The sequence below is a fragment of the Balaenoptera ricei genome, chromosome 14, assembly GCF_028023285.1.
Source record: "Balaenoptera ricei isolate mBalRic1 chromosome 14, mBalRic1.hap2, whole genome shotgun sequence".
Classification (NCBI taxonomy): Eukaryota; Metazoa; Chordata; class Mammalia; order Artiodactyla; family Balaenopteridae; genus Balaenoptera; species Balaenoptera ricei.
This window is the reverse complement of record NC_082652.1, coordinates 6,154,358-6,167,830: the sequence shown is the minus strand read 5'-3', so window position 1 is coordinate 6,167,830 and position 13,473 is coordinate 6,154,358. Positions and strand designations below refer to the sequence as shown.

Sequence of the window (13,473 nt, the reverse complement as noted above, 5' to 3'; positions counted from 1 at the left end):
TCCTGTGCCCGGCACCCCTCGAGCCCAGGATGGCGCCTGGCACACACTGGTGCCCAGTGAATCGTTTACGGAATAAAGAAATAAAGGAGAAAATGCTGTTACATTCTTTCAAAGTTCCAGGGGCTCAGCAGAAGACGCCACATTCCAGCCTCCTCCTGGCGTGACCTCTGGGGAAGCCTGAAGCAGTTCCAAAGGAGGGCAGTTCCAAAGTGCCAGGCTGGCTCGTAACTCCGTTATCCTGACAAGAAGCCCATAAGCCGGGATACCCACACCCACCTTATACGTGAAAACACTGAGGCCCGGAGACGCGACTTTCTGAAGGCCCAGCCCTGCCAGAAAGTGCCCAGGCACCTTCTCTGGGAAGTGGAACAGGCGGGGGCCGGCAAGCTCAAGGCTCCGCAATCGAAGCCAGTATCTCTGGCTGTGGGCCAAGAAAACTCGCAGGTGGAGCTGCCTGGCAGAGAGTGGGGGAGAGAAAGAGCAGGATACGAGCTTCCCTCCCCAGGTCGTCCGGGCGCGGGCCAGAACGAGAAGCTTCTTGTGTCTGTCCGGGGACGCCCAGTTCACTGCGCCGGGACTGCCAGGCGGGAGGGAGGGCTGTGGGCAGGAGGCCAGGACCGGGGGTCGCCTGGGGGCCCGCCCACCCCGCCGGCCCTCCCGGGAGGCGCTGGTTGCCAGGGCACGCTCTGACGCGTCTCGCCTGCGTCCTCCGGCGCCTGCCTGGCCCCGTGTGGCTGTGGCCGGGGAGGGAAGAGGTCAGGAGGCTGGCCTGAGTCCAGCCTCACCCTGAGGCCGGGGGACTGGCCTCGGTCACAGAGGGTGTGACAAACCAGGTGTCCTGACTCCCAGCCCAGGGCTCCTGCTCCCGAGGGATCGAACGCTGGACGCTCAGGCAGGAAGAGTGGATGAAGCCAGACCCAGCTGCGGGGGGGGAAGGACACGTCCCTGGGCGGGGCTGGGGTGGGGAGCAGCTGGAAGTAGGCTGCGGGGCTTCAGGCCTGGCCCGAGAGGTCCAGGCGGGCTGTCGGGATCCAGGCCAACCCAGCGAGCTGTCCAGCCCGTCAGGCCGTGTGCACCCAAAACACACACTCCGGGAGGCCGCTTATCAGCGTGGCTGTCCCATGAGCTCAGCACTCTTCCCACTAAGAGCAGAAACATGTGTTTCCATGACTCTGTCCCCGCGACCAGCAGGAGCGGGGTGGGGAGCCGCCCGCCCTGACCCCATTACCCAGGCGCAAAGAGTGAGCCGAGTGGCCAGACCCTGGCCCAGGGCCCTCCCGGGCAGACCGAGCCGCCACGAGCACTGTTTTCCAAGCTACGCCCTCTGGGCAGGAAGCTCAGGGCCTCTGCGCCCTCAGAAACCTGTTGGCCAGGCCTTTGCTCATCAAAGGGCCACACAAGCGGGGTGAGGGTCCCGCCAGGGACCCCCGGACGCAGGAGGCAGAGGACGACGTGGCTCACCAGCTTTTGTGGACCGTGTGGGGACCCAGAGAGCCCTGACCAAGTCCGAGTTTCATACGAAACGTTCTAGAAGTTGCCATTTTCGCATGCCCCAAGGTGAATCATGGGGCAGAGGAAACGGCTCCTGGTGAACAGGTCGGATTTGAAAGTCAGATTTTCCTCCCTCTCGTGCTGCCCAGAACTTTTCCGAGAGACGTGAGAGGAGAGAAAACAGACTGCACTGTTTTCAGTCAAAATAAAACTGGCCGGCCTGCCTCACTAAATTCTTCAAGCCGTCCAGACGTGAGCGGGAGCTGATCTCCGCAGCTCTGCCCTCCGCTGCCCACGTTTGGCCCTAAGTGGGGTCTACGAGCTTTGGCTCTGGTCGGGGGTGTCGGGGACCCTCCGCGGGCAGAAGAGGAACCAGCAAGGATCCCGGAATCTGCCACTTTCCCCCGTGTCCACCGTCACCAGCCTCACCGGCCCCTGGGACGTGGCCGCTGCCGCCTTCCAACCCGTCTGTATCCCTGTGACCCTGTGGCCCCCGTTAACCCCCCGCCCCCTCCCAACACACAGCGGCAGGTTTCAGAGCCTGAGACATACCCCAGCTCTCTCAGGCTCTCTCCCTCTGAGGACAAAATGCAGCCGCCACTCAGCCAGAGGGGTGGCACGAGGTGGGCTGGTCTGCTGACCCTGCCTCCTCCCAAGCTGCCCCGCCCCACTCCACCACTCAGGGCCTGGATCACGCAGGCTCAGCCCCACCCCGGGGCTTTCGCACTTGCTGTTGCCACTGTGTTGAGGGGAGAATTGCGTCCCCCAAGATACGTTCAAGTCCAAACAGCCAAGTACCTGTGAACGTGAACTTCTTTGGAAACAGGCTCTTTGAAGATGTGACCAAGTTAAGATGAGGTCCTTAGGGTGGACCCTCATCCAGTGGACTGGTGTCCTTAGAGCAAAAGGGAAATTAGGGCACACAGACACACAGGGAGAATGTCACGGGACCACGGAGTGATGCGTCTACGAGCCAAGGACGGCCGGCACCACCGAGGCAGGAAGGAGCCTTCACACGGCGTGGCCCTGCCGACGCCTTGACTTGGGGGTGGTCCTCTGTGGCGGCGGCTCCGGATGCCAATCCACGCTGCCCAGCACACTGCCCCCTGGCTCTCCCTGTGGCTCCTCCTTCCCCGTCCAGGCTCAGCTCAGAGGCCCCCGACACCGCCCTCTCCCACCACGGAGCTCCTGCGTCTGGACCACTCAGTGGCGGCCTCCCCTCCCTCCGAGGCAGGCGTGGAATTGGCCTCGTGCGCTGCTGTCTCGGTGTACAGGGGGTGATCAGTAAGCGTTTACGGAGGGAGCCGACGACGCCGCCGCCACCCGGCCGGCCCACTCACCTGTTCTTGTCGCCGCCCTCGGGCTCGTCGACCTCGTCGGCGCTGCAGGTGGCGCTGGAGTCGCTGTCCTGGGGGGCGCCCGAGCCCTTGGCCGCGGGGCCCTTGCCCCCAGGGCCGCCGCCCTCCTTCTTCTCCACCTGGAGCGCGCCCTCGGGGGCGGCCTCGGCTGCGGCCTCCGTGCCCTTGACCTTGGCGGGCCCCTCCTCGGCGGCCTCCTCCTTGCACTCGCTCTTGATGGGCTCCGAGGGGGGCGCCTCGCTGGGCTCCTCCGTCTTGCCCACGTCGGCTGCCAGCTCTGGGGCCGCAGGGGGCTTCTGCTCCTCCCCTTCTTGGGCCGAGGGGGCGGCTGCGGCCTCTTCCTCCTTCTCCTCCTTGGGGACCACAGCAGGGGCCGCGGCAGGCGAGGCGGGTGCCGGTGGGGACGCGGGCGGGCAGGCGGCTTCGGGGGCCGGGGCGGGCTCGCTGGGGGCCGGGGCGTCCTCAGGTGGCGGGCTGGGGGGCTCAGGGGGTGGCGCATCGGCGCCCGGGGTGGGCGGGGGCTTGGGCCCGTTCTGCGCGGCGTCCTTGGCGGCCTCGGTGCGGGGCGACGGGATGCTCTCGGTGTCGGAGCTGTTGTTGACAGTGGCTGTGCGGGGACAGTGAAGATGGGGTGAGCGGTGCCGGGGGCTCAGGGTGGAGGCAGGCCCGGCCCTCCCCACGGCCCCCTGACAGCCCCGACTGCACACCCCGGCTCCAGGCAGGGGCTCAGGGCGCTGCGACCCCATCGCTTGACACCACGCAGCCCTAAGCCTCCTACACCCCTGGGCAGCACCCCCCCCCCCGGCCCCTCCCAGTGCCCTGTCCTCCTCTGGCCGCCCTCTCCACCTGCTGACCCTGGAGCCCAGCAACCTCTTAACTTCCAACCCCCGGGTGGGCGGCCAGCACCCCCCAGAGTCAGGCTGGGGGCAGCCAGGGCTGCAGGCCTTTGTTTTGGGGTCTCCTTGTTCTCATCTGGGCTGCAACCCTGGCTCTGCCCCGGCTGGTGGCCTGGCCCTGGTAACACAGGTGACCTCCCAGCCTTGCTTTCCCCATCTGTAGGGTGGGGAGAACAGTTCCCACCCCACAGGGGCTGTGACAGCACAGGATGACACCTGGTAACTGTTTGCTGTTGTATCATCACTGCTGTCATCGTAACACGATGACATAAAATGGGGCCAGTGAACTCGAAGGAGCCCACGGGGAAAGGGTCCACAACGACTGCATCCCCCAGCCACTTCCCACAGGGCTGGTGCACAGCAGATGCACAGTAAGTACTGATCGAATGACTGAACGTGTGTACAGATGAAGGGAGAGGGGACCTCAGCTCCAGGCAGGCCTGGCTCTTTAGGCTTAACAACCGCTCCTGTCACTTCTTGGGTTTCAATTTTCCCCATTTTCTACAAAATGGGGACATCCGAGACCCCCCTCCTCCACACTTCCTGTTGGGGAAATCAAACTGGGTAAGCGTCGCAGGTGAACACGCTAATGAAAAAATCAACCAAGCAGTCAAGCTGAGCACACTAATCTGCAGGAGTGAGCCTGGGAACAGCATGGGGAACAGACACTGCACGGAGGAGGGGGGACAGAGGTGGCGGCAGCACAAATGTTCACAGGCAGAGGCGTGCTCACAGAGGTGGGGCCCCTTGTAGAGAAAAGGCCCCCTTGGGATGCCCCCCGCCCTGGTCAGGCCCTACCCCCGCCCCCGACGGCCAGCTGGCCACATTCGTACCTGGGCCACTGCATTCCCCTCTGGGTACCTCGTTCCCAGAGGCGTGTAAGGCTGGAAGGAAGTGAGAGAAGGGTTAGAAGCGAGGTGGCATGAGCAGCATGTGGGGTGGGAGGAGGTTCTGTGGCCAGGCAGGGCTGGGAAAGGGGCCCAGGGCCCAGCAGACAGCAGGAGGACCTAAAGCCCTGTCCCAAGGGCCCTCACCCCTGAACACTCCTGGCTGCCCTCGGACAAGTCACTGGCTCCTGGGTCCTGGGGTGGGAGGTGCTGGCCTCAGAGGTGGGCAGAGCTGGGGGAGAGGCCTTTGGGGCTGCCCGGCCCTGTCTCACCCCTCAGACGCAGAGCCAGGCCAGCAGGGGTTGCTGGTGCCCTGCACAAACGCTTCCCTCAGTTTTCACTGCCTCCAGACCCCCGGCCTCTCCCACTTTAAGGCCCAGCGCAAAGGCCATCCCTTCCAGAAATAACAATCCCAACAAGAGCAACACAGGGCTCGCTCGGTGGGTGCTGGGCTCCGGGCAAAGCTCTTCACACACACGACTCATCTCACCCTCAATAACCTCTAAGTTGGAGATGATCACCATTCTCCTTTTCAGATGAGAAAATAGAGAGGTTGAGTCACTTGCCCCAGGCCACACTGCGTGGAGGCAGGAGGGGGTTGACCCCAACATCCTGTGTCCCTAACCACCGGTTCCTGCCCCTGCCTTCTGACTCCGGCAATGTCACTCCCTCCTTTCACGTCATCAGACCACAGGATGGAGGGGGCCAGCGCTGAGGTCCCCTGGACAAGTGGCTTCGCCCCAGAGTCTGTGTGTTCATCTACAAAAAAGGGCGGTTCACGCCTGGCTCTCTCCCTTACCCAGAGGCTTGTCTCCGTCGGGGGTTCTCAGACCTGAGCGAGCCTGAGGGCCGTGAACACTCACATGGCTGGGCCCACGCCCAAAACGTTTCTCACTCAGTAGGTCCAGGTGGGGCCCGAGAATCAGCACTCCTGACAAGTTTGAATCCTGGTCCCCAAACAGGCCAACTGGTTACCTTGGGTAACCTCTCTGTGCCTCAGTGTCCTCATCTGTAAAATGGGGTGATGACAGCACCCATTGGACTGTTGTGACAATTAAAGGGAATAACAAAAGGCTGTTGCTCTTATGACCACGATCTTTACTAGAGACACTACAGGGCCAAATGGATCACTCCTCCCTCCCCTGGATTCACCTCCAGCCTGGATACAACACGGCACTTGCTGCCTGCCCCGTGGAGGGAGGGGTCTGCAGTGCAGTTGGGGCTGGCGGGGTATTCCAGAAGGTTCCATCGTGGTGACCTCAGAGCCTAACCCAGAACCTACCTCACTTCTCCTATCCTGGTCACAGGGACAGAGTTACGCAGCGAATGCCGGCCGGACTGGCAGATTCCAAGCCCACCAGCTACGTGACACCCCATGTGAGTGATTCTCCTCTCCCTGGGCCTTGGTTTCCTCATCTGTAAGATGGGAACATCACCCTGTGCCTTAGGGCAGGATCTTCTAAACTGCCTCCTTGATGTGCACAGAGCCATCAGGTGGTCACAGAAGCCTTGGATTCAGCCAGACCAGCACCCCCGCCCCCCCTACCCAGCAGAGAATGCCGCTCCCCCCATCCTTGATAGGTTGTGTGAACCCTACAAGTGACAGGGAGCTCACCACCGCGTAGTTCTCTTACTGGGCAGCGCCTGTTCTGCTTTTAATGCTGAGCCAAAGTCTGGCTTCCTTTAACTTTCCCACCAAGCCTGCATCCTGCCCGGATGGATATTTAAAGAGGGGATTGGGTTTCTGCTCCCTTTTCCTGGCTACAGACCCAAGATCCAGAATGCAACGACCAGAGGGATCTGGAGCCTTCCATCAGACACTGGTCAGGCCTCTGGGCAACTTGGGCTAGAAAGACCCAAGGCTGGCAAGGAGGCCAGACTCACCTCCCCAGGTCCATCCCCAATGCGAGACAGTAATAACCAAAGGGCTTGATTCTCCATTTTCAACCAGGAAGTAGGAGTCAGGCTGGTGAATACACTGAGGGCTGGTACAGCCTGAGTTTATTTGCATGTCTTGCTCACGGAGCCAGGGAGTGAGTCACACTTTCCTCACACGTTGGCAGAAGTTTGGGAGTTTAAATGCAGAGACAGGCAGATAGGAGGGACAGGAGGAGAAAAGGTTCCCTTCACCAAGAACTTGAGGCCCCGCTGGGGAGCTCTGGCCAGGGAGACGGCGGAAGGAGAAGCAGAGACATTCAGCGACGCAGGGGTTGGGGTCTTCAGGGGTGTCATGCCTTGAGGGCTGGTGTAGACCAAGGGAAAGGGAGAGGGGCGGGGGCCAAAGGCAGACTGATCAGTGACCAGGGGTGCAAGCCTGGTGTCGGGCAGCCTGGTGTAACTCCCGAGTCTACGAACACTGATTACACAGCAGAGCCGCAGGTTACGTGGGGGTCAGGCTCTGAAGTTAGGTGACCATCTCGTGCAGTCAGAAATCCTCCTTTTGAGAAGTGGGCCAAACTGCCTGTGCAGTTTAAATGACTGATTCTTGCTCTCTCTTTAGCAGCCCTCACCTGGTGGGAGAATTCATCTAAGATCAGGGCAGACGATGCATCTGTGTGATACCTGGGGCGCCTGGCGTAACTGCCCTGAGCCTCAGTAACCCCTGATAGAAAGCCAGGGGCTCTGCGGTTTATCATCCAAATCGGGACACTTGGGAGTAAAATGAAGCGTAATTATATAACTTTTGAATATTTATCGACCAACGGTATTGGTTGTACTTATATTAGTCAACTTGTAAAATAATAATTCAGGTCAAAAAACTATTTTCAGGGACTTCCCCGGCCGTCCAGTGGCTAAGACTCCGCACTTCCACTGCAGCGGGCGCGGGTTCGATTCCTCGTCGGGGAACTAAGATCCCGCATGCAGCACAGTGTGGTTAAAAAAAAAAAAAAAAAAAAAAAAACTATTTTCAAAAATAAACTTTTTTTTTCTAAAATGTGACACCAGATGTGCTGGCAAGGTAATAGGCGTCACCAGAGCTGGATGCGACCTGGACGTGTAAGGTCACCAAGCACAAGACTGAACTCACAGGGGTCAGGAGGATTGAATGGACAAGTGCCCTGTGGGCGCAGAGATGCCGATTACCATCATTATTGTTGCCACTGTCACCATCATTATCACCATCATTTTCACCATCATCATCACCATTGTCACCATTACCACCATCACCACCATCATCACCATCATTACCATCATCATCACCATCACCATCGTCACCATCATTGTCACCATCACATCACCATCATCATCACCATCATCAGCATCATCATCATCACCATCATCACCATCATCATCACCACCATCACCATCATCAGCATCATCACCATCATCACCATCATCATCATCACCACCATCACCATCATCACCATCATCAGCATCATCACCATCATCACCATCATCATCACCACCGTCATCATCACCATCATCATCACCACCGTCATCATCACCATCATCATCACGACCATCATCATCACCATCACCACCATCATCATCACCATCACCATCATCATCACTATCATCAGCATCATCCCCACCACCACCATCACCATCACCATCACCACCACCATCATCATCATCACCATCACCATCATCATCACCATCACCATCATCATCACCATCACCATCACCATCACCCTCATCATTACCATCACCATCATCACCATCATCATCACCATCACCATCACCATCACCATCACCCTCATCATCACCATCACCATCACCATCACCAACACCATCATCATCACCATCACCATCATCATCACCATCACCATCACCATCACCCTCATCATCACCATCACCATCATCATCATCACCATCATCATCACCATCATCATCACCATCACCATCACCAACACCATCATCATCACCACCACCATCATGCTCTCCTCTTGGGGCAGTCCAGGCTCCTTCTCAGTAGGACCCAGGCATTTCTGGGAGAGGTCAGCCCCACCGCCCACCCTCACCTTCTGCCTCCTCCGCCATCTCCTCCTCGTTCCCGCTCACGCCTGACGCCTCCATCTCCTCGTCCTCCACCACGGGCGGGAAGGCAGCCTCCTCACTGGCAGCAGCTGGCGCTTTCTTCTTCTTCCTCCGTGCGTTCCTCTCCTTCTCCTAGGGCACAGGGATAGCAGTGGGTCAGGGCCAGGGCAAGGGCCTGGGCTGTCAGCCTGGGGACTCCCGGGGCCGGAGGCCTGCCACAGCTGCAAGGGACAGTGATCCCAGCCACGTGGTCTTGAGGGTGCCCTTCCCCCCTTGCGCCCCACTGCACGGCCAGACATGCCAGTGGTTATTTTTACCCAGAGCTTCATTCTTCCATCGTGCCCCAGATACACCTGGGGCGCAACCTGGCCTATAGGCTGCCCAGACATCCTTCCGGAAGAGATGAGGAAGGACTGCCTCTGCCTGGAGGCCCCCCATGATTGCTCCAGCCCTGCCAGCTGTCCTAGCCAGAGCAGTGACCACACCCTCTGGAGGACACACTGCCAGGCGCGGTCAGTACACTGGAGAGAATGAATGAATGAAGCTTTTCCTTGCAGCCTCATCTGTCCCCAGCTGAGCCCCGGGGGACAGGCTAGCTTGGGCAGCACGTCATTTCACCCCACCAGTCTTTACAGGGCACCTCTTGTGTGCCAGGTACTGCCCCAGGGGCTGAGAATACACGATGAATGAGGTAGACAGGGTCCCTGCCCCACAGGCCACCTAGTCGGGGAGATGGGCAATCAACACATCAATTAAAAAGACGACTCAGAGGTGGGGACATGGCTGCTGGGGGGACGGACAGCGTGGGGTGAGAGTGCAAGGGCGGGGCAAGGAAAAGGCTTCTCCGAGGAGGTGACATCTGAGCTGAGGTCTGAGTCGTGAGAAGAAGCTGGCCAGGCAAGGCTCTGGATGAGTGGTCCAGGTGGAAGGAACTGCAAGTACAGAGGCCCAGAGGTGGAACCAGCTGGGTGGTTCAAGGAACAGAAAGAAGGCCTTCACTGAGCAGCCCTTCACTTCCCTCCACGCCTCCCCCAGTCCCCAGAAGCCCTGCGCCCCACGCATGGGGCCAGGCACCCACCCCCAGCTCATCATCACTCCTCGACAGCTCCTGTCTTTGCACCTCACTGGGCCGGGTGTTCCAGAAGGGTGTCTCTTTACCCCCATGCTGAGCCAGCCAGAAAGTGTTGATTGACTTACTGAGTGACTGAATGGGCAGCGTCCAGGGCTTGAACACACAGTCGGCAGAGTCGGGGTATATGTGGAGGCAGAGTGTGCTGGGGGTCCGAGGTGACCAGGGACTCCCAGGGGAGTGGACTGGTCCCTAAGAGGAGACCCGCCCCAGTACAGCTGGTGTGACGGGAGGGGTCGCAGCCTGAGCCCTTTGGGGTCCCTGAGGAAGGAGATGGAACCTAAACACTCCCAGACATGCCAACAGCTCCCAGCGAAGCCCTTTACACTGGGTTGACTCGGTTCCTCCCAGAGTTCACGTCCACCCGGACCTCAGGATGTGACCTTTCTTAGAAATGAGCTCTTTGCAGATGTAATTAAGATGAGTTCATATTAGACTAGGGTGGACCCTAAATCCAAAATGACTGGTGTCCTTAGAAGAAGAGGGAAATTTGGACACAGAGGCACCCAGGGGAGGGATGCATCCACAAGCCAAGGAACGTCAAGGATTGCAGGCCACCCCCAGAAGCTGGGAGCGCAGGAGCCTCCCCTGGAGCCTTCGGAAGGAGCGTAGCCCTGCCGACACCTTGATTTCAGACGTTTAGCCTCCAGGATTGCAAGAGGATATGTTTCTGTACCAGTCTGTGGTGCCTTGTTACAGGAAACAGGAAACTAATGCACCTCCCCTCCGCCAATCCCCCGGCCCCCAGGAGAAAGCCACCATCACCGTACGTGAGTGAAAACACAGCACGGCCCACTCTCGGGCAGATGCTCCATCACCTCCAGGCGCCAGCCGGCCCTGCCCAGCCTGGCCCCTCACCACGCAGGGCTGGGAGCAAGCCTCAGGGGTCCCTGAGCCCCAGCCCCTGCCCGGGAGTGGGATCACTTCTTGTCCTGCCTTCTTCCTGAGCAAACGGGGGACCTCGGAGTGCAGCCGCTCAGAATTCGGGGAGGAAGAGGGAAATGTCTGTCTGCCCGTTAGTCACGGTTTCCGTCACCAGCACTCGGCCAGGGCCACGGCCCCACCCTGCCGAATGTCCAGGGGGCCACTGTGGGAACGCCCGGCTCCACCATCCGCCTGCCTCTGGGGGGCTGGCGCAGCCCGGTCCCAAACCCCGAGCTTCTCCCAGAGGGCCCCCGGCTGGAGCTCGCGGAGGCATGAGAAAGTTGTGTGGCCTGTGGGTTTGTGGGTGCAGCTGAGGGATCCCCCTTCTTCCCCAATCTATTTTTAGCAGACAGGGACTCACGTGAGTGCTGGAGCTGGGTGAGGCGGGCGACTGGCTGCCGGGGGGTGGGGGGGATGCTCGGAGCCTCGCGGGGAACGGGGGCTCCTACGGGTCTGGCTGGGATGCACGTCCTGCTGGGAGCCTGAGGCCTCTCTGAGCCGGCAGCCCAGGCCATCTCAGGCCAAGTGGGGTGCGCATAATGTCAACACCAGAATCCCCCCAGCTCTGGGTTTCAGAGGCTGGGACTTAAGTGTCCCAGGAATCATACCAAACCCTTCCACACGTGGCCCCGAACCTCAAGATCAGGACATGTGTATGGAACAGGAGATGCTGGCGATAGTAGTATTGGTAATTACAGCTGATGTCTGTTAAGCACCTACTATGTGCCAAGCATTCTTTACTTATTAATTCACTGGATCTGCACATCTACTCTGCAAATCAGAGCATGCCACTCCCTACTTCGAACTCTCCAGACGCTCCCAGAACCTCTTGATATAAAACCCAAGTCTTCTCCGCTCCATACAATCCAGTGTGATCCAGATCTGGACCCTGCCCAGCTCTCTAACTTGCTCACCTTCCTTGGTCTGTTACAAACACACTGCCCTTCTTGTGCAAATGGGCTTACAATGCCCCGGCCACAGGGCCTTTGCACTCGTCATTTCTCTGGCTGGACAGCCTTCTCCCAGACATCCACATGACTCACGTACCCACCTCCATCAGGGCTTTGCTCATACATCACCTCCTCAGTGAGGTCTTCCCTGATTACCCTGTCAAAATCAGCTAATCTCGTTCCCCATCAATCACTTTCTACTACTATGCCTCATCTATCTTCAGACCACAATCTGAAATTATCTGTGAGTTAATTTGTCTCTAGAACTAGAATTAACTCAAGGGCAGGCATCTTTGCCTGTTCTCAGCTGTATGCCCAGGACACCTGGAACAGTGCCTGGCACAGAAGAGACACTCTGTAACTACTAATTTGGATGCATGAACCTGATAGACAAAGACGCTGGCCCAGAGAGGCAAAGACACTTGCCCAAGATCACACAGCTCGTGGGTCAAGATGCCCCGACTTCAATGCAGGTCAGGTTCAAGTACCTCCCTGTCTGACCATCTCTCTCTGCAGGCCTGTGCAGCCTCAGATGGAAGAGGCAACAGAGGAAAACAAGGCAAGGCGGGGCCTAGGCTGAGACGGACAGAGACAGAGAAACACGGAAGCTGAGCCCGAGAGCCTGGATTCACAGATGGGAGAAAAGGGTAACCTTCGGTCATTAGGAGGGGGAGGGAAAACCTTGGAGAAGTCACTGGTGCCAAATGTTACATAACTCTGGGACACGCTCCGCCTGCCCACCCGATCCTGCTTCCTGCTGACGTCGCCCGTAGCCACGCTCAGGCCAGGTCTGGTGCAAGGCAGGAGGGGACACCCGCTGACCCTCTGCTTCCCCCACTGCTTCCTCCACTGGCCGAGGGTGACGTGTCTTCCTGAGCTCCAGACGGGGCCCGGCCAGCAGGAATCACCAGGACCTGTCTCCCTCCCAGGGTCTGGAGGCTATGGGACAGCATCTTGTGAGGACTGCTTGCATTCTCCAGTGACAGGGGACTCACCCAGGCACCATGGGTGGCCACTGCAAGGGCTGATGGGCCCCCCATCCCTCACTGAGCTTTCTCCGCAGCCTTCAGCCCAAGTCCACTCCTTCGCTGTCAGCAGGGAACGAGAACCCATCCCACTCTCCCCAGCAGCCCTTTCTCGTCCACAAGTGACAAGCAAGGCTCCCCTGTTTGTTGGCCTCAGAACACGGCCCACTGGCCCCCACCTTCTGGTCCCCTGCTTCCCAGCAGGGCCAGCCTCTGCTGAGTTCTGTGGGCGCCACGTCCAGTAATACAGGTATGGGTCCAGGAAGGGAAGCCAGGGGCTCCCACAGACTTGGGTTCAAACCCCCTCTGTGGTGTCTCCCTCCTGTCCTCAGCATGTTCACCTGAGGACGGGGTCAATGGTGGCGACCTCAGGGGTCTGGGGGAGGGGCCCAACCTGGGCCTCAGGGTCCCCCTGCTGTTGACGCCTCCTCCTCGGCCCCCCAGCGATGTTGCCCAGCCACCAGCATGTTCAGAGTCTGGGGACAAGGAGGGCGACCGTCTCTATCAGCTTTGGCTACATTTCACTCAGACCAGCACAATCCACCCGGAGCCCGGCCCCCGCTGGGTTGCCCCTCAGCTCACAAACCTTCAATGGCTCCCACTGTCCATTAAAGAAAGACCCAGCTCCTCTGCCCAGCAGGAAACTCCACCCACACGTATACCCAGGGCACCTGCCATTGCTTCCCTGGCATATAGTAGGCGCTCAATAAAGGTTTGCTGAGTGTGTGATGAGGATAACGCCCAACACTTATTGAGCACAGATCGAGGGCCGGGGCTGGCCCTTTACAAATAGGAAAGCCTCTGCTGCTCACAGCAACCCTACGAGTGGGTCTGG

The 13,473-nt window shown here is 59.2% G+C and overlaps 1 protein-coding gene across 24 annotated transcripts in view; it reads right to left on the bottom strand.

Moving 5' to 3' along the window:
- NCOR2 (nuclear receptor corepressor 2) overlaps positions 1-13,473 on the bottom strand; it is a 224,427-nt gene that overhangs the window by 40,109 nt on the left and 170,845 nt on the right. For 18 of the 24 annotated variants that reach the window (XM_059894628.1, XM_059894633.1, XM_059894632.1 and 15 more), the window contains 3 exons: positions 8,595-8,742; positions 4,579-4,629; positions 2,832-3,456 (listed from right to left, as the gene is read on the bottom strand). In XM_059894628.1, the coding sequence (XP_059750611.1) occupies positions 2,832-3,456; positions 4,579-4,629; positions 8,595-8,742 (824 nt within the window). The remainder of the gene's footprint in view (positions 1-2,831; positions 3,457-4,578; positions 4,630-8,594; positions 8,743-13,473) is intronic. The other 6 variants (XM_059894634.1, XM_059894641.1, XM_059894651.1 and 3 more) reach the window with 1 other exon arrangement.